General features: G+C 38.0%; 1 protein-coding gene across 1 annotated transcript in view; it reads left to right on the top strand.

Moving 5' to 3' along the window:
* SVEP1 (sushi, von Willebrand factor type A, EGF and pentraxin domain containing 1) overlaps positions 1 to 21,316 on the top strand; it is a 183,607-nt gene that overhangs the window by 104,956 nt on the left and 57,335 nt on the right. The window contains exons 19-28 of the mRNA XM_029202810.1: positions 4,724 to 4,885; positions 5,575 to 5,666; positions 6,716 to 6,812; positions 8,405 to 8,518; positions 9,756 to 9,869; positions 10,683 to 10,884; positions 13,745 to 13,902; positions 15,169 to 15,370; positions 17,235 to 17,410; positions 20,437 to 20,561. Coding sequence (XP_029058643.1) covers positions 4,724 to 4,885; positions 5,575 to 5,666; positions 6,716 to 6,812; positions 8,405 to 8,518; positions 9,756 to 9,869; positions 10,683 to 10,884; positions 13,745 to 13,902; positions 15,169 to 15,370; positions 17,235 to 17,410; positions 20,437 to 20,561 — 1,442 coding nt within the window. The remainder of the gene's footprint in view (positions 1 to 4,723; positions 4,886 to 5,574; positions 5,667 to 6,715; positions 6,813 to 8,404; positions 8,519 to 9,755; positions 9,870 to 10,682; positions 10,885 to 13,744; positions 13,903 to 15,168; positions 15,371 to 17,234; positions 17,411 to 20,436; positions 20,562 to 21,316) is intronic.

The following is a 21,316-nucleotide window of genomic DNA, read 5'->3' as shown; positions in this document are numbered from 1 at the left end:
ACTGAAACCCAGTCTCTGCCCCCCCAGATATTCTGATTTAAGTTTTCTGGTTTTCTTCTGAAGTTCCCCCAGGTGATTCTAAAGTATGACTAATTTTGGTTCTCAAATGTCACCATGGAGGGTTTGTTAAAACATAGATTGCTGGGCCCCAGCCCCAGAGTTTTTAATTCAGCAGGTCAGGTGTGGGGCCTGAGAATTTGCATTTCTAACTAGTTCTCAAGTGATGCTGATTCTGCTTGGTCCAGGGACCACCCATTGAGAACAACTGGTTTAACTAGAAATATAAAGATTAGAGTTCTATTTTTCAAATAGTTCTAACATCCCTACCAAGTACAGTTTTCCAGCAGTGAAAAAACTGGAAGCCATAAACAAAAGCAAAAGATGAAAACTTAGAATGACAGTGAAACTAGGTCTGACGGTCAAGGTCAGCCTATTGCCAGAAACTCCCATAAACTGCAATGACTTTGCAATTTCAGTGGAACTTTGCAAAAAATAAAAATTTGTTGGCCTCCCTCTGCTACATCACTGGGAACAGAACAAGCATGCCTGGCTAAAAGATGACTTTTTAAAAAATTGTGAGTCCTCCCCATTCTTTATACCCTTACTGAAAAACCTAAGGTCTATGGCAATCTGAAAGTTTAAAATCTTCCCTTACTGAGTGATGTTTTTAAGAAGCCAGTCTGCTGGTTCCCCATTCCCTCAAGCTACACACACACACATCCCATCCTCATTGCACCCCAATTGTACATACATCTGCATCCACTTAGAGGCTGAGAGTCCTAGAAAACAGATGCTTTGAGTGTGGTGGTAGGGAGGGGATGGGGCGTGTCCAGCATTGCATCCTGGGAGTCGTAGTCCTCATAACTTAAGTGCTACAGGAAATACACTGTGAGTTATAGGTTTTATATGCTCCATCGGGTTGACTCTCAGAATTTCACAGTAGATGAAAGCCTCTTAGACCAGAGGAATTGGGAGAGCAGTGTTCATCAACCTAATGTTTCACTGATGAGAAGAGAATTTGACTAGGACCTATTTGAAACTCAGAAACCATGTGTGTTGTGTAATACCAGCTGTAGATTTTTTTTTTTTAATTAAAAGTCAAAGAAAACCTCACATTATGGTTGAAAGAGATCTGCCAAAGACTCTATTATTTTGTCAGTATACAAGCTAACTATGGAAGAAAGTCTGCAGGAAAAAATCCTCTCTCTCTCTGTCTGTCTCCCTCTCTCCCTCCCTCCCTCTCTCCTTCCTTCCTTCCTTCCTTCCAACCACAAAAGCAACTAGGATTTTTACAATGAAACAAGTTCATAGTTGACAAATTTTTATCCTTTAACTTTCCAAATAAGCCTTGAGGTTTTCTAATAGCAAATTACTGCAATTAAGTAATTATAATTCCCAGGAAATCTCTAAACTTCTGGTAACTGTTCCATTTCTCCTAATATTTCTAGCATATGTTTAACCACAGTCTACTTGTCCTGAGTAGGAACTGGTAATATTTGGTAATGACACTTTCCCCTGCGGTGCTGGATAAACACCATTTTACTTTTACTTTAAATTTAAATGTGTGTGAGTTCTAAAACTGTCCCTTATATATTTTCCTTAGTTTTCAGCCAACCCCTTTTCTGTCCCTCTCTCCCCCTCCCCTTCTTTCTTTCTCTCCTTCTCCTCTTTTCTCTTTCTGTACTGATTTATGTTTTATGGGCATGTTGTACAGTTTATCTTATTTTTTGCTGACATATCACTTTTTGCCTCCTTTGGCCTGTTGAACTGAAAATATCATTAATAAATACAGCAGTTATCTTTAAGTATATTACTATGTTAGCATAATGTAACATCCTTTATACATTTCACCGATTGTCACTTATTAGGATACTAAATAGTCTTGGTTACAAAAGAGCCTGAAATTTTCCATTTTTTAAAAATGATTTTTATCAAAATAATTAATCCCACAAATGAGTTTTTGGTGACGGTGTTGTTTACATATGGTCCCAATAGAAGGAAAGATTATTTGTGGTACAGGATGATAACACTTCTTAGCCCAACCCTGTAGGATGAAGTTAAAAGGAGGCTCAGAACAAGAGGCTTTGACTTTTGGCTTTGTCATAGGAAACCAATGGCTCCAAGGCTGTATTTATTCCTTTACACTATCAGGGGACAGACATGTGAGGTTACATTTTTCCCTGGTCATTTCAGTGCTTTATTTTTAATTCTATTTTGATATCACTTTTGGCATATTTGAATACTTTTTTCCTCTTTCTCTACGGTAGAAGAGGTGAGAAGAGTTTTGTTCCATTTGTCTTGATTTAGAAACCACAGTTTCTCTGGCCAAGGTTCAAAATGAAACTTTCTCACATCTTTTCTTATGACATTAGTCCATTAGGAACTGTGTCATGTGTGTATGCATGTGTATTTAATACTGTACTGTGTACTAGATAGTGCTATTATTATGTATATACATTCATATATTATATGTGTGTGTATGTATATGTGTGTGTGTGTATATATTTTTATATATATGTACTGCATATATAAATTATATATTAAATGCTGATTATTCACTCTTGGAAAGTATATTTGTGATGACAACTGTCTGCCCTTGGAATGTAATTTAAACTAATTTCCACATGAAAGTTTATTTTATACTTTCTAGGTCAAAAAGCAAAGTACAGACATCACAACACCATGTTTGCTGTTTTGAGATGCTAATTGGCTTATTTTTAATCTTAAGATTTTATTATTATTATATCTTAGTATAATTTTTGACAATTATAGTATAATTATGTGCTACAACTGACAGTATAATTCTGTCAGTTTTTAGGGGCACAGTCTTTTTCTTTTTAAGATTCCTTTTTCTTCTTTTTAAGATTGTACTGAAAAAAGTTATATGGAAAAAAACAGTTTAATTCGTTATAGCATCTTGGGTTTATAGTGGCAGCATTTATATTTCTAGCATATCATGCACACTCATAGATATCCTCTCAAACAGAAAATTTATACTTTTATCAGTGGAAGATTTATGCTTCCAATTAACTAATTAGCTATTTGGAAGGTACCTTTTCCAAATAGACAATCATTTTTGGAAACTTGGGAATCAGAAAACCCATTTTAAACTCCTATAGGTTTATAATATGTTTGTACAAAGCCCTGTCTACATCTAGTAACAGAGTAGATTATTTTATTCTTGGTGAAACAAAGATACTTGTAGTTTAAAGCTCTTCTTGAATATAGCAAACGTAGCCGCCAGAAATTTTTTTTTTCTAAATATGCATTAATATCTATGTTATCTTCTGCCATCTCTTGATTCAACTCCCTACGTTTTGTCAGTTGGGTACATAAAAGAGCTCTTTTACAAGAGATTTGCCTGGCTCTTTTTGCTTAAGAAATTTGATCAAAGCATCTTGAGATTATGACAGATGTGTTGTCATTTACTTAATGTTTATTGTCATACCAATAAAAAAGAGATGCCATCACTTGGAGTATCATGCTCCCTTGAGCCTCAAGTGTATCTCTAAATTTTTCGGCCATATTGGTAATTATTTCTGCTATACTAACTTTTATTATCAAGAATCCAAAACCTAAATGATAAGTATGCTGATATCCTGAGTAGCTGTTTCCCTGTGTCCTGTCTTCTATACTTAATTTTATGCAGACAAGTCTTAATAGTTTTAGTAGTTTTCTCAGTTTATAATGGTTTTAGGGCTCACCCAAATGACTCCAGTTCACACACTCCACCTGAATTTGTCTATGGATCACCGTCTAAAACCCCAACCCAGGGATTTAATCATGGGTACTCTACCCCACTATCCCACTGCCAAATGTAACCAAAATTTATGTTTGGGGCTGTTTTCTTATATTCCACCAAATCTTGGCAAGAGAATTTCCAATTTGGTTAAAAGATAATATTCAGCTGCATGTTGTTTACGAAAAGCATGTCTAACCCAAAATGACATTAAAAGTTTAAAAAAAAAAAAGACCCCCAATAAATAATAGACAACTCTACAGAGGAAATAAAAATTTCTGGTAAACGTAAAAAGTGCAACTTCATTTATCATCAAAATGCAAATTAAAATAACAGCGTGATTCCATTTTTACCTTCAAGTAGGAAAAAATTAAATAATCATTTTGAAGGCTGAGCATGCAGTGAGAAGGGCGATTTCATACGCTGCCAATGGGACTGTTAATTACATTATTTAAACATTTGGGCATGACATATTTCTGGCTTTAAATTGTCATATCTTTAGCTCTAGCTACTCAAAGTCAAGTGTTATCCCAAGGAAATAATCAGAGCTATATTAAAAAATTTATAGAGAAAATTTCATGTCAGCATTATTTATAATAGCAAACTAGTAGAAACAAGCTAAGTGTTCAGTAGGAGAGGAAATGTGAGATCGATTATGGTCTGCCAATGAGATGTAACAGTTTTCATTTGTTAAACACCATGTTACTTAATGATTTGGGGAATGATTTGCTTATGATATAAAGTTAAGTGGAAAAATCATAACACAATATTATATGGCCAATTCTGATTTTTCCTGAGTTGCTGTGTGTTGTTAAAGATGGGAAGGAAACAACAATACATTTACCTAGGTGATAAAATGGTCTGGGTATTAAGTACGTGCAAGGGAAAATATTAGCAATGCGATAGCTTTCTTATAACCAAAGCTTCTTTTAGAGGTAGGGTATGCTACTATGAAGCACAAATGATTTGTTCTTACTTTTGCAGTGCCTTGTCCAGTAGGAGAGTTCTCTCGTTCTGGGTTAATGCCCTGTTATCCATGTCCTCGAGACTACTACCAACCCAATCCAGGGAAGTCCTTCTGCTTATCTTGTCCCTTTTATGGAACTACAACCATCACTGGTGCCAGATCCATCACAGATTGTTCCAGTAAGATGATATACTTCATTTCTCATGTAACCCTGTGTTGGAGACTTTTGTTTATCTCTGCGGTAGCTTCAATTCTGAATATTACTATTTTCAGTGCCTTTGGGTGTCTGGATGTGTTAAACTATCCTTTTGAAGGCCTTTTTGATGACAGTGACTCAGAGATTCTTATTTTGGGAATGTCGAACTTGATAAATTCCAAATTTCTAAAAGTCTAGAATTTAATGACATAATTCCATCCATCTCTGTGCTCTCTTTATATTACTGAAACAAAATATATGTGGCTTTGCCCACTCTGAGAATCAGAATCTTGACTATGGTATTTAAATAGAGTCTGCTCCTAGAGAACAGACTTGTGGTTGCCAAGGGGGAGGGGCTTTTGGAGGAGGGGTGGAGTGGGAGGCTGGGATTAACAGATGTAAGCTGTTATATATAGAATGGATAAACAAGGCCCTACTGTATAGCACAGGGAACTATATTCAATATCCTATGATAAACCATAATGGAAAAGAATTTTTAAAAAGAATGTATGTATTTGTATATCTGAATCACTTTGCTGTACAGCAGAAATTAGCAGTAAAACAACTATACTTCAATTTTTAAAAAAGAAAAAAAATAAATAGAGTCTATTTATTGGTAACATCTACTACACACAAATATGTTTTTCAGTTGTTTTCCCATAATTTTATTAGGTTTTAGTTCAACTTTCTCAGCAGCAGAGGAAAGTATAGTGCCCGTTGCTTCTCCTGGACATATCAAAAAGAAGTATGAAGTCAGCAGTCAGGCAAGTCCATTTTATATTTATAAAATTTTCTCTAATGGAATTCTTGGAAAACAATTTGTCATTATACATGTCCCACAGAGGAAAACTACCAGAGTTGAAACTTCAAGTGATCAAGACTCATGAATATTATCAATGAATAATTACATTTGCTTATGACTTATAAAATGAACTTTCCAAAAATGCAGCATTAGAAGTTCTAAGTACCAGAAATGGGAATTTTTCCCAGCGATGTCTGGCACAGAGAATTGTAGATGTGGGGAGTCTTTTGATTTGCTAATAATTAACATGTACCATGTACCATGAGCATAACCCATCATTTGAGTAAGGGCGTTTGGATTAACCAAAGGCCTTTTCCGATTAGCAGGAAGAGTTACTCAACTTTCATGAAAGTTATGTAAATTTTTTGCCAGCAAAAAATCATTTATTGGAGCAAGTTGTGGGCTTTTTAAAAAATAAGAAACATAACTCATAAAACTTTTCCATTTATTTTTTTGAAGACTAGTTAAGAATAATTATTTTGGGTGATTCAGCCATTACTCTGAATGCACCTTGCCCAATGTCATAATAAATTCCTTGGCTTTAAGTATTTTTAAGGAGGATAATGAAGTTATATTTCTTATTTTAACTTCCTACATCCAAACATACTCACTTATAACGGCTTCATAAGTCATATTTTTTGAAACTGCACGTAATGGACACAGACATATTAGAATCCACTGGCTTACTTTTAAAAATGATGCACAGATACCACTTGCACAGATTCCTGATTTAGCTGGTCTGGGTTGGGGCCTGTCCTTAGTATACTTTTTAAAATGCCTTAAATGGAGCCAGCATTTAGCAACACTGCCTGGGTTTATCAGAACATCACTCAAGAATAATATATAGCATTTGTGCCCATATATGGCAGGTACCAGCGTTATGCAGGCAGCCATCCAGCTGGACTCACCTGGAAACCGAAACCTGATGTAAACCTTCTAACTCCCTACTCAGAATTGCTTTGAAACAAATAGTGTTTTGTCTCTGATAAATTTCTTTTCTGCCACTGGTAGGTTTTCCATGAATGTTTCTTAAACCCCTGCCACAATGGTGGAACCTGCCAACAACTTGGGCGTGGTTTTGTGTGTCTCTGTCCAACTGGATATACAGGTAACACAGAGGAATGCAAATTTTCATGTGTTTTTCATACAGTATCATTGTGACTTGCAGTATCAAACTTTGAAACATTAAAAATAAACGCCATAAGATACATTAGACTGTATAATTGCACAAAAGTTTGGTTGAACAAGACAAACCAATAAGTGAAAAAAGCATACATATCTTACAAATGACAGTTTTCTTTGCACGTTTTGGGGGAAGAATAAAGAATCATCTTCTCTATGAAAAGTCACATCATAACTCACGATTTAAATTGGGATACGGTTCCAGAGGCCGTGTCCAAGGTTGCATTCTAACACAAATTAAATGCATGACACTCAACATAGAACAGATTGTCCAGCATAAACATTTTTAAACAAACTCCAGTTTCTCTCATTTGCTTCACATGAATGGAAGTTCTCATGAATGGCCATGATTTGTTGCTTTCTTTCTTTCTGGAAGCTGTGCTTAGAAAAACAGCGTGGCTTTGAACTTGATTATGTAGGAATTATGTAAGAATTATGTTTTCTTGCAGTTTGGTTCAAATTCCAGCTCAGTCCAGAAATATAATTTTTGAGGAGAAATGAACTATATCTTAAAAATTGCAGTTTATTTAAAATAATTTCCTGTTTTCTTCCATAAATGCAGTTTTTACATTTTTTTTCGAGTTTTATGCCGCCAACATGAAGTGTTTTTAATGAGAAAGTGGTATTTAAATAATTCACCACAAGATAAGCAAAAGAGAAGTTGGAAAACAAAATACAGAATGTTGTCATTCCACTTATTTCAACATGTGCATATGTGCATGTGTGTGTGTTTCAATTCTTATAAAAATTTTTGTCCCAACATTCCACAAGAAATAATGAACTTGTCCTAGAATTTTATAAATGAGAGGTGGTTGAGAAAAGCATAATATAGGACAATGATTCTCAAATTTTGACGTGCATCAGAATCATCTGGAGGACTTCTTAAAACACAGATTGCTGGAGCCCAATCCCAGAATTTCTGATTCAGTAGGTCTAGGGAAGTTGTGAGAATTTGCATTTCTGTCACATTCCCAGGAGATTACTGATATTGTTGGTCCGGGGACCACACTTTGAGACCCCCTGGTGCAGAAGAACCTGGGTTTCGGCAGAGCTAGCCCATAGAAAGCCTGTGTGCACCCTATGGGAAGATGCACCCCATTCTAGGATACTTGACATATGAGCTGAGATCTGGCAGGATTTAGTCCCGCCACCCCTCCTCCGCCAAGTGGCCTTGGTAGCAAGTATATATGACTCTGTATTTTTCACTTTGGAATTAAACTAATTCCTGGCTCTATTTTATGCTTCCAGATTTCCCTTTTTCCCCCTCTACTTCTAACTTAGGATCTTTTGCTATCTTTTATGTATCCTTATAAGGATATCTTAAAGCTGTTTAGAGAGATGTAATACCTTCATTAAATACTTAACTAGATGGTAGCTCTTAACAAATATTGCCCTTTCCTTCACCACCACCACTCCGCATAAATTCAGATTATTGGGATAATTATCTTTAAATGATCATGGTTCTGTTTCTGTTAATCCGCTGTTTGATTGACCTTCAGTGTCTGGTTTGCATTTTAGGCTTAAAATGTGAAACAGACATTGATGAATGCAGCTCACTGCCATGCTACAACAATGGAATTTGTAAAGACCAAGTTGGGGAGTTCATTTGTGAATGCCCATCTGGTTACACAGGTAAGGGGAAAGTTTCTCGTTCTTAGAATATTAACCCTGGAATCCTTAAAATAATGAGTTACCACCTCACACCTGTTAGAATGACTATTACCAAAAGATAAATGTCCATCGACGGAGGAATGGATAAAGAAGATGTGTGTGTGGGGGTGTGTACACACAGACACACACACACACACACACACACACACACACAATGGAATATTACTCAGCCATGAAAAAGAATGAAGTAATGTTATTTGCAGCGACATGGATAGACCTAGAGACTATTGTACTAAGTGAAGTGAGTCAGAAAGAGAAAGACAGATATCATAGGATATTGCTTATATGTGGGATCTAAAAAATATGGCACAAATGAACCTATTTACAAAACAGAAATAGAGTCACAGATGTAGAAAACAAACGGTTACCAAAGGGAAAAGGAGGGGGAGGGATAAATTGGGAGATTGGGATTGAAATATAAACACTACTATATTTAAAATAGATAACTAATAAGGACCTACTGTATAGCACAGGGAACTCAACTCAATACTCTGTAATGACCTATATGGGAATAGAATCTAAAAAGAGTGGATATATGTATAACTGATTCACTTTGCTGTACAGTAGAAACTTACACAACATTGTAAATCAACTATACTCCAATAAAAATTAATTAAAAATTAAGAGAGATAAGAGATAACAGTGCTGGCAAGGACATGGAGAAAAGGGGACCATTGTGAACTGTTGGTGGGAATGTAAATTGGTGCAGCCATTATGGAAAACAGCATGGAGGTTCCTCAAAAAATTAAAAATAGAGTTACCATACAATCCAGCAATCCCTCATCTGGGTATGCATCCAAAGGAAATGAAATCACTATCTCAAAGAGATATCTGTATTTTCACGTTCATTGCAACATTATTCACAATAGCCAATGGCCAAGATATGGAAACAAGCTAAGTATAAATCAAGGGATGAATGGATAAAGAAAATATGAGATAGGTAGGTAGGTAGGTAGATACATACATACATACATATAGATACATAGATAGATAGATAGATAGATATCATATATATAACATATATTGGAATATTATTCAGCAAATACTTGTATTTGACAAAGAGCAAAATTTTTCACAAACATGTTAGCCATGGTTTCCAATCGTTTTGCTCTTACGCCTGAACAACTTGCTTGAAAACCGATTAGTCTTAAATTCCTTTCAGTTTTCTCCAGCTCAAATATTCTGTGATTCTTTTCAGGTCAACTCTGTGAAGAAAACATAAATGAGTGTAGCTCCAGTCCTTGTTCAAATAAAGGAACTTGCGTTGATGGCTTAGCTGGTTATCGCTGCACGTGTGTGAAAGGATACATGGGTAAGATTGTTTCCATTCTTCCTAGTTGTCACAGAGTTCTGTAAAGCCCCAGAAATCATTACATTTACGAACATTACATATATATATATATATATATATACGTAATATTATATAAGTTAATATTAATTTTCTGATTTTACAACTGTGCTGTGATTTCATAAGAGAGAGTCCTTATTTTTGAGGAAATTCACACTGAAGTATTTAGGGGTAAAAGGGCATCATTTCTGCAATTTACTCTAAAACAGTTCAGAAAAATAATATGTTCCTGTACATGTGTGTGTATATATATGTGTATATAGAGACAGAAAGAGAGAAAGAAGACATGAGTTTATATGCTAAGACAAGCACTCAAGAAGGAACTGGAGTTAAATTATATAAAATCATATTGTGAATGGATGCTAAATCATAGAGTTAAAATATCTGTCTATCTACACTTAACTGATAAAGAAGAAGTCCAAAACAGAAAATGATCAGTGAAGGAAAGAGGCAAGGTCAAAGAAACAGAGGAACGTTTTGAACTAAATTTGCTAGTTCCATTTTTTAACATTATCTCAATTAGATATTCATTGCTAATGTTCGTTTCAGAAAGAGGTAAGATTGAAAGAGCAGATTTTCAAAAACACAGTCCTAAAATGATGTAGAAAAGCCAGAGCTTGTTGAAGAATGGCTGTGAAACCAGTTTGGTAGGCCAGTGGCTCTGCAGCCTCCATTCCCGTCCTTTAGAAGCAGCATGCCCTAAGGAGTCGGCACCTTGATCCCAGTTTTCCCAAGGGGTTAACACGCGGGCTCCTTCTCGTCCTCATCCATCCCCAGGCCTACACTGTGAAACGGAAGTCAATGAATGCCAGTCAAGCCCATGCTTAAATAATGCAGTCTGTGAAGATCAGCTTGGGGGCTTCTTGTGCAAGTGCCTACCTGGATTTTTGGGCAACCGGTGTGAAATCAACATGGATGAGTGTTTCAGCCAACCGTGCAAAAATGGAGCTACCTGCAAGGATGGTGCCAATAGCTTCAGGTAAAAGACTAAGTCTGGCTCCTTTCACTATTTTTATTATCTTAACTGTTCAGTCATTCTGCAGTCTTTCCAGAGTATTACTTTGAATTCCAAGTCAGCCCTTCCCAAATCCTAGCCCAAGGATAAGCTATGGTAGATTCAGCCTACCACCTGATGTTCTGATTTCCTAAGTCTTGGGTAAAGTCTGTAGTTTTAAAATAGGCAACCTGTATGTTTTAAGTTCCCCGGTGATCCTGATGCACAGCCAGACTCGGAAACCACTGTTCTATACTTGGGAAGTCATAAAAGATGAAGGGAAGCACATTTATTCAGAAGCAAATGCAGAGGCACTGTATAAAACCCAGTTTTAAATGTTTTATATTTTAGCTGGAGTTTTCCCACTAGCCAAAATAGGAATTGTGCAATTCTACTGTCACAGCGCCATTCTACATTCTGTAACCATGGTTTTCAAACTTTTTTTTTAGTTTAGTAACCCTTGTTTCAGGAGAAATCTGAGTGTAAACAAATAAAACAATAAAAGCTAAGCTTTTGGGGTTGAAAATAGTAGTGTTTGTGGGGAGAAAGACTCTGTCTTCCTGAGGCAGCTCTTAGGGTGCCAGTAGAAAACAGTTTGAAAACCAACACTTTTTTTTTTTTATTACTATCAAGTCTGCCCTATTCCATCCCCTTCCTCTTGCAGGATCTGTGGCTTCTGCAGTGCAAAAGACAGACTGGCCTTGCTTGCAAAATTTTAGGAAACTTTATTGCCCTCAACAAGCAACTGGTTCTGTAAGTTTTCAAAAGTTAAAAGCAAAAAAAAAAAAAAGAATTCTACCCCAGTTGCAACATTTCCCAGTACTTTTCCGGTTCAGCCCCCTTCCATTACCGTCCCCTAACAGAGCTAGGATACTATCTGGAAGAAATAGGAAGCCAGTTCTACCAGTGAGACTTTCACTCTTAATATGGAAATGAGGTCTTAGCAGGGTAGCATCATCTTTTCGTGGGCTTTTTTATATCTTCTGGCATACAGCCCCTAACCATAGGCAATGAGAATTTCCAAATGAACAGCAAGAGTTCCAAACTCTCCCCAGGGTCCAAAACAATTGATGAATACCAAATTTGTCTAAATCCTAACTAGAGGAAAGGTGAAGGTAAACCCTCCTAATTCAAAAGGAATGTTAGTTGCCACCAAAGTGAATCTGTTTCATAGACAAAGATATTGAACTGCCATAATGATATCACACATGTACATGTAAAGATGAGTGAAATTCCAGCCAAAATAGATTTACCCTCAACTACACAGAACTCCATAAAGATGCACGCCAATTCCAACGGAGATTTTCTTTTAAACCCCCAAATACCATTTATTCATATTATTGCCAATATCAAAGAGGTCCCCATATAAACATGCTGGTTAACAATATTCACTACATTTATTGGGCAGTTCCTTTTTAATTAAAAATATTTCAGACATACAGAAAATTACAAAGAATAACAAAAGTCATACACTCATCACAGTAATTATCAAACCTTAGCCTTTTGCCATATTTGATTTATATCTTTCGTGTTTAAAAAATCAAATTCTAAAGATAGATTTGGAGTCCCTCCAAATATGCATACATACACACACACACATGCACAACACCCACACATATTTCTCTTCTTCCCCAATAGTAATCACTGTCCTGAAGTTGGTTTATATCTTTCTCATTCAGACTTTATGTTTTACTATGTATATGACTTCATAAACAGCATATAGTATAGTTTGACATGTTACATTAAGTGGTATCATGTTATATGTGTATATATATATCCCTTTGTATTTTGGGTTTTGTTTTTTCACCCAATACTATGTATTTTCAAGACTGATACATTTGGCTCTAGTCTGCTCATTTCAACTGCTGACTAGTATTCCACTGAATGATTATACCATGGTTTATTTTCCCATTCACTTCTCCATGAACGTGTAGAATGATGCTGTTGTGAACATTTGTTATATGTGTCCTTGTGCACCTGGGCAGTAATCTCCTAGAGTTCGTACTAGAAATGGACATACAGGGCTCTGGGAATACAAACTCTCCACTTCCCTTGACATTGCCAAGTGGTAGTTGTACTCACTGAGATTTCCCATTTCATGACACCTTTGTCAACATTTGACATCATTAGATGTGTTCTCCATTCTGAGGGGTTTAAAGCGTTTGTTGCATACCACAGAGACTCTATGGCATATTGATTAAGAATAAGCCACTAGACTGAGATCAAAGTCCTCCTCCAGCACTTAGTAAAAAGAGGACTCAGGCAAATTAACCTCTCTGAGCCACGGTTTACTCATCTGTAAAGTACCTCATTGTTATAGAGATTGGATTAACATATGTGAATTTTTGTTTTTTCTAGCACTTCTGTGGGGAGAGAAATTCCCAATGTATGAATAATACTTCACCTTGACCAGAACTGCTTTATACTCTATTTTTGCTACTACAATATCTCAAATATATGTTGTCTTAAATAGATTTCTTTGAATGAACTTAAAAAAGTAACAGTTAAAGCACTGTTTTAGTGGGGAAAATATGTTTCAGCATTTCAGGGTTTTTTAAAAAATTCAATCTAATTAAACTGAAAAAAAAGAAAAATAAAAAGGATTCACCTATTTTTCCCACCTCCCACCCCCCTGTCTCTGGCTTATGTTCTATAAGCTTGGTGTGTGTGTGTGTGTGTGTGTGTGTGTGTGTGTGTGTGTGTACACATATATTTAGATTCCACATATAAGAGAGATCATAATAGCACTTCAGCTTTTCAGTCTTTTGAGACAATGTTGTCATTGGAGACTGCTTCTAATGCCCTTTCTGCAACTATTCTGTTACAATAGTTTGTTTTCTTTCAGGTGCCAGTGTGCAGTGGGCTTCACAGGGCCACACTGTGATTTGAACATCAACGAATGTCAGTCTAACCCCTGTAGAAATCAGGCCACCTGTGTGGATGAATTAAACTCATACAGTTGTAAATGTCAGCCAGGATTTTCAGGCAGCAGGTGTGAAACAGGTATATATGAACTTAATGTTATTAATAACGATACTAACCATAATGATATAATAACAGTGTCAGTTTTTACCTGCACTGAGCACCACCTATATACCAAAAACTATGCGAAGCATTTTGTACTCATTCTTCACAGCCACCCACTAGACTGGTTCATGTTATCTCCAGTAGCACAGGAGGCTGAAGCTTAGAGATGTAAGGGAGAAATGGAGGAAGTCTAATTTAGCAGAACTCTTCACATTCTGCATGTTTAGAAAGGATGCTTTGAAAGGTCACTTGATTTAGAAGGTCAGAATCCATGGATATGTTTGAGAGTCAATGCTAAACTGCTTTCTCAGAGCGCTGGAGTCTTTTAGCTGTAGGACTTTTGTTCTGTTGAGTGGGATATGCAGGATTGGGGCTCATAAAATGGAGAGGAGCCAGAGCCCTGAGCAGGGCTGGAGAGTTGCCCTTGCAGCGACCCCCTCCTTCTCTCCTGCAGTATCAATCGCTCCACACATGTGCTTAGAGTCTCTCATCTTTAATGACTCCCCAACCCCACCTGTCCTTCCAACTATTCCCTGTTTCTCAGCTTCCTTTCACTGCTGAGTGCGTTTCCTGTCTTAGATACTCACGGATGATTTTATTTAAAAGAATTTGTTAGGGACTGGCTGTCCAGTGGTTAAGACTTCGTCCTCCAATGCAGGGGGTGTGGGTTCGACCCCTGGTTGGGGAGCTAAGATCCCACATGCCTGGTGGCCAAAACAAAACAGAAACAACATTGTAACAGATTCAATAAAGGCTTTAAAAATGGTCCACATTTTTAAATGGTCCGTATATATGTATACATGCCACATCTTCTTCATCCATTCATCTGTTGTTGGATATTTAGGCTGCTTCCATGTCTTGGCTATTGTAAGTAGTGCTGCTGTGAACATCGGGGTGCGTCTATCTTTTAGAATTAGAGTTTTCTCCAGATACATGCCCAGGAGTGAGATTGCTGGATCATATGGTAACTCTATTTTTACTTTTTTGAGGAACCTCCGTACTGTTTTCCATAGTAGCTGCACCAATTTACATTCTCAACAGTACAGGAGGGTTCCCTTTTCTCCACACCCTCTCCAACATTTATTATTTGTAGACTTTTTAATGATGGCTCTTCTAACTGGTGTGAGGTGATATCACATGGTAGTTTTGATTTACATTCCTCTAATAGTCAGCGATGTTGAGTCTCCTTTCGCGTGTCTGTTGACCATCTGTATGTGCTTCATACTTTCTTATTTGTTGCAGAACAGTCTGCAGGTTTTAACCTGGATTTTGAAGTTTCCGGCATCTATGGTTACGTCATGCTGGATGGTGTGCTTCCATCCCTCCGTGCTGTAACCTGCACGTTCTGGATGAAATCCTCTGACACCACCAACTATGGGACGCCAATCTCCTATGCACTCGAGAATGGCAGTGACAATACCTTCCTTCTAACCGATTATAATGGGTAAGCAGAGGTGTCAGGAGGGCTGTGCTAGGACTTACCCTGGCACCAAGTTAGAACTGACAGGGGGGTTGGAGTGGTGGCGGGGGGGCGGGGTCAGGTGTGCCAGCAGGACAGCAGGGTGACAGTAATCAAACAGAGCATCTGGACAAGTCCTAGAAGAAGGCAGAGTTTCAGTGGTAATGCCTTATACGTGTATTGTCTTTTGCTATTTGCTGAGTGTTTTCGTATGTATTATTTCATTTGAGCTTCACAATGACTCGAGGAACTGATGCCCCTTAAAAGGTAAAATGAAGTTTCAAGAGAAACTAAACGCTTTGCCCCCAAATCTCACACCCTGGGAGTGGCAGAGTTAAGTATCAAAGTCTGACTTTTCAGACACGCTCCTTTATTTACATATCAGAGCGGCCAAGAGTCAAGAGATTTCAGTGGCACTGTTGACCCCTGGGAGACACTTGTATTGAATACGAATCCGTCTGTAATCTCAGGTGTGTAAGATGACGTTCCTCTGTGTCTTTTTGTATCAGTTCATTCCAAATGCAGAACCCCATCCCTCTGGGCAAGTCAGCCCCGGTTGTTTCTCTGATTTCTTTCTACTGACTGCTTCTCCTGTCTTAGATGCTCACAGATCATCTAAAACCCACAGAGTTTTGCTAAGGAGCCACAGACTCAGGCAGGACTCCCGTCATTGGTCATCTGTCTACCCTGCTGATCAGTGAGCTATCCACTGCCTCCGCTTCAGCGGTCCTTTCAGAACTACTGCTCTTGGCCGCATGTGGAGTCCTTGTCATGGCTCAGAGTTTACGCCTTCGGTCTAGAGAGATTCTGTGATGCACCACATGGCCTTTTCCTCCCAGATCTGCCCAAATGTGCGGCCTTCTGCTAGTGAGCAGGTTGCAGACTTCAGGGACCCACTGAGCTCTCTTTCCTCTCATCAATCCATGAGATTCTCACTATTCTGGTGGGAATCTTCCCATCCTCAAACCCCATTCTTCTTAATGGACTTGAACATTCAGAAACAAAATCCCAAGAAATTTGCAAAATCCTCACCTGAGGCAGAATGTATAGAAAGAGAAAACCTGTTGCCTGCTTGAATTGGGGGAGGAAAATGGGAAAACACAGAGGGGAGACAATTCATGTTTTATCAATAAAAATATTTTTTCATAAACATCTTTGAATAGGGGCTCAGAAGATGCTGGGAGAGTCAGTCAATGAATTCTTACCTTCTTTATCAGTTTTCCCTAGTCTCTTCTTTTTCTTCATGTGCTTTTGAAAATATTTTACTTTTAACTGCTGGTTAACTTTGACATTCCTCTAAGTGACATGGTTGTTGGAACCCTCTTGTGTTTGGTCACCTCTGTTTAGTTCCAATTATTCTTTTCTTTGGATCGATATACTTCGTCTGCCATGTGACTGTTTTGGCAACAGAGAGGTAGGATTGACTTCCTATGAGATCTCTGAAGTCTGTTCTGAGGTGTAGGAACGTACATCCTAGAGGAAGGAAACCAGACTGACATTTACATAGCTCTCATTCCTTCCGTTCTTGACTCAGTCTCTCCAGGATAGACAGTTGGTGAATTATCTCAAGTTGGACTGACTTCTTTCAGCTCATCCTGAGACTTTTTCCTACCCCTCAGTGTTTCAGAAACACAAACCAGTTTTCCGTGAGCTACAATAAAGAGTAATTAGTAATCACATCTGCTTCTATGAAACATGGCTGAAATGGCGAAAAAGAAGTAGCGGTTTTACCCGAAGTGCTTTACCCACAAAAAAGGAAAAGAAGGAAAAAAAGAAAGATAGTAACATACCCCACAGATGGGATTACGACATATGACTGATGACTGTATCCCCTGGAATCTTTCTGCAGCTGGGTTCTTTATGTGAATGGCAAGGAAAAAATAACAGACTGTCCCTCGGTGAATGACGGCAGTTGGCATCATATTGCAATCACTTGGACGAGTGCTGATGGAGCCTGGAAAGTCTATATCGATGGGAAATTATCTGACGGTGGTGTGGGCCTCTCTGTTGGTTCGCCCATCCCTGGTATGTCTTAGCAAAAAGAACATAATTCCATCTGATGCTAGAGGCGGCGGTGCTTTGATGAACATCAAGTTTGCTAAGTTCTCTCTCCCATTCACCACCCCCTGATTATCCTGACTGTGAATTATTAGAAGCTTTTCCTAGGTGAGCTGTGTGACTCTGTAAGAAATGCCTTTGGGATGTATATTAAGACTACCAAGATGCGTGCTGAAGTAACAGTGGGTGGTTACTAAACTGTCTTCCAAGGAAGAGATTAATTGCTGGTGTTTTTTGTTGGTTGGTTTTGTTTGTTGTTTTTATTTTAGGTTTGGTTCGTGATCAGTATACACAGTATACAAGTAGATCCAGAGTACAAGCTGGGGCACTGCTAATAGCTATCCATCTGTTAGGCCCTTTCTCTGATAGAACTCAAACTCTCTTCTAAAAATACTTTTAAACAAATATTTAGAGAGTTTTGTTTGAAGGAATGCAAAAGTATTCAATGTTCCAGTGTTGTCAGCATTGTACCTGGCAATAAGCCTGCACTATCTAGGTCCTTCTGTGACACATGTCATATGAGGAGGAATGGCTGGAGGTTCTCTGTAGTAAATAAGGAAACATTAAAAGCGTTTCTGCAGGAAGTGGCATCATCCTGGGAAGTGGGGTGGTGGCTCCTTTTTGTGTTTAATTTAGAGTATTCTTGTTTTTAACTCTCCCTTCTCTGGGTGGTGGGATTGCAGGTGGCTTTTATTTTTCTTCTTTATTCTTTTCTGATATTTTCATAATGAGCATTTATTTCACTGATGGTTAAAAAAAAACAGAATATTTCTATCTCAAAAAAAAAGGAATATTTCTATCTCAAAAAAAAATTACATCCTAATAGAAGAGTGAAAGTAAGTTAAAGGAATAGGAAAATAAAACAAGGGAACTATAATAGTAGCCACCCAAGGAGATGGTTGTCTGACCATAGCAATAAGAATGAATTACTGTCCATAAATATTGCAGAGCTCCAACTGACAGAACCTAGTGAATGACTGACTGCAGTTTGGGTGACCAGATTTATTGGAGGGTCTGTTAGCTGAGATAGGAATTCTCTCGGGAAAGGACAATTATCGGAGCAGGAATCAGGGGTGGGGGAAGATTCTGTATTTGGTTTTAGGCATATTGAGTTTGAATTTAATCCCAGGAATATGTGCAGCTACAAACATAGGTTGATACCACTTTATATCAAATTGAGAGTTGCTTTTTAGTGGTAAGATATGCTTGGCAAGGATTCAGCATGGTGAATGTTCTTATAGAGCCCTGGAGGGTGTGAAAACTGATCCAGACTTTCTGGGAAACAATTCAGAAACTTTCATCAACAGCCTTAGAGAAACCCTTTGCACGCAACCAACAATTCACTACCAGGAATCAATCGAAAAGAAAGGATCAATGACCTGAACAAATATCTACGTATCAATATATTTATCTCAGTGTTATCTTAGTACCAAACCTGGAGACAACCCCAATATCCAATAAGGAGTGGTTGTTAAGTTCGTTAATGAAGAAAATTATGGATCGTTGTGCATTCACATGATAAAATAGCTATTAAAACTCATGAAATGAGAACATGTTCAAGAAGAAAAGCAAGCTTCCAACGTCATATGTAGTAGACTCCTGTGTTGTGTGTTTCAAAATCTGTCTCACACACACATACTAAAAAAAATAATTAAAAGAATATAGAACCTAGAAAGAAATACACAAAACTGTTAAATGATTGTTTCTGGGTAGAAGGAATTCTTTATACTTTTTTTTTTTCAAATTTCCTTCTATGTGTATGTATTAATTTTAATGATTAATTTTGTAAGAAAGAGACGTAGGTTGGGAAATCATGAATGAGGGCTCTATAGACATAGATTGGTAGGAGTGAGGTCAGATAGGGGGAATAGCTGAAGGAAGAAGAAAGGAGGCTAGGGTGGAATCCTGGGTGCATCAGAGTCTAAGAGGCAGGCAGAGAAGGGAGACTGAGATTGAGCAGAAAGGTTCAAGGAGAACCAGGAGAGGATGCTGTCATGGAAACCAAGTAGAATCAGTCGGGCTCCTGGCAGGAAACACACAAGGAGGGTAACTGAAGAGTTTCATGAAGAGATTGTTTTCAAAGGTGTGGGCATGCTTGAGAACCAAGATGTGGTAGTAAAACACACCATGACTGGCAACAATGGAAAATCACAAGGGATGGACATGAATTGACAAGTATGGGGAGTTGTCGCCAGAAAGCAGGCAAACCTGCAGTGATGGGGAGAAATCACCCAGCGGGAGCGATGATGTGAGAGAGAGGAAAGCAACCCCTACCATCTGTTGCCTGGGAGAAAGGTATCCAGGAAGTTAAACTTCTCTCTCATCCCACTTTCTTACCTCTAATTGGTCTTTCCATTGGCCAAACGGAAGCCAGAGGGCCGAGGAAACCAGGTGGTGTAGTCCATAGGTGTCAACCTTGGGGACACAAAGCAGAGTGGAGAAGGGGGAAGGGTAGTTCTGGAGGGGCAAACACAGACCATCATGTATGCCGGGAAGGGCAGTTTAATAGAATGAAATGGTTAATAGGTGAATATTGAAGAGTTTCCATTGGATTTTGCAATTAGGTGGCCACTGGAATGTTCCTTGGAATTGACGATAGAAATTTAATCATTGTAAGCTGAAGAATAAAAAGATGAAGAGCAGCTCCTGGTAATCTGTCATGGAGGGTAATTTCCTAGAACAAAGGAGGCGAAATAGGACTTAGCTATTTTGTTGACATAAAATATTATATGCTTATATATGTATATATCTAGTTTTATAGTTAAATATATATAGATCCAATATAATACTCGAAATCCTCTTTGACCATTTCTTAAGTTGGTATATAAAATATTGAATCCATCTTACTGATAAATCGTGCAGCGAATGTAGATAATTTAGCTTGTCAATAACTTTCCCTGATACACTTATACAGGCTGTGCCTTCATTAAGTTAGCATTTTAGAAATAACGATCTGGCCAGTTTTGCTCCTTTTTTCTCTCCTTTCTCTTTAGGTGGTGGCGCATTAGTTCTTGGGCAAGAACAAGACAAAAAAGGAGAGGGATTCAACCCAGCTGAGTCTTTTGTGGGCTCCATAAGCCAGCTCAACCTCTGGGACTATGTCCTGTCTCCACAGCAGGTCAATTCCATTTTCAGTGTATGACAGTAATGAGATGCAAAGGTACAAACCTAGTACAAATGTGCACAGCCTAACGATGCCATATCTTATTGACACCTCTGAGTTTCCGGAACTTACCACCGATATCATTTGATGTTATGGTCGTAGACTCAGCCAGGCAGAGATTATCTACAGTAACTTTCAGTGAATCTCCTTTTCAGTCTCTTGGTGATGTTTTACAATTTTATTGGACATGATTGTTTCATAAAATCTTGTGGTTTCAGAGCTAGAAAGAATCGTAGAGAAGACTACTTCCAATCCCTCTGACTAAAGAAGCAGAAATTTAGGGCTGGCACAAGATTACACACAGAGAGTAACAGCTGGGCTAGTGGTTAAAGCCAGTCTGCAGTCCAGTGGCCTGGGTTCAAATCCGAGTTTTACCACGAACTCACTCTGATGATTTTGAACGTGTTACCCCATCTCTGTGAGCTTCAGTTTTCTAATCTGTGAAAGATAAATAGAACTGCATAGTGGAGTTTGGCAGGATGGAACAAAATCCTGCATGTAAGATTGAGACACTGTTTGGCACGTGTGTGCTCTTATCATTATAGTGGCAGAACTTGCCTAAACCTCAGCTTTCTCAACCCCAGATGAGAGAGAGAAGACAGGAGACTGGAAAGGGAGAGCCCCTATAACACCTGAATACACTGCAAAGTTTTAGACAAGAAATTCTATAGGTAGCATTTCAGAATTCCAGTTACAATGAAATATTTGGG

This window comes from Monodon monoceros, unplaced genomic scaffold, assembly GCF_005190385.1.
Source record: "Monodon monoceros isolate NGI ecotype Baffin Bay Population unplaced genomic scaffold, NGI_Narwhal_1 Super_Scaffold_5, whole genome shotgun sequence".
Classification (NCBI taxonomy): domain Eukaryota; kingdom Metazoa; phylum Chordata; class Mammalia; order Artiodactyla; family Monodontidae; genus Monodon; species Monodon monoceros.
This window is presented reverse-complemented; position numbering and strand designations above follow the sequence as displayed.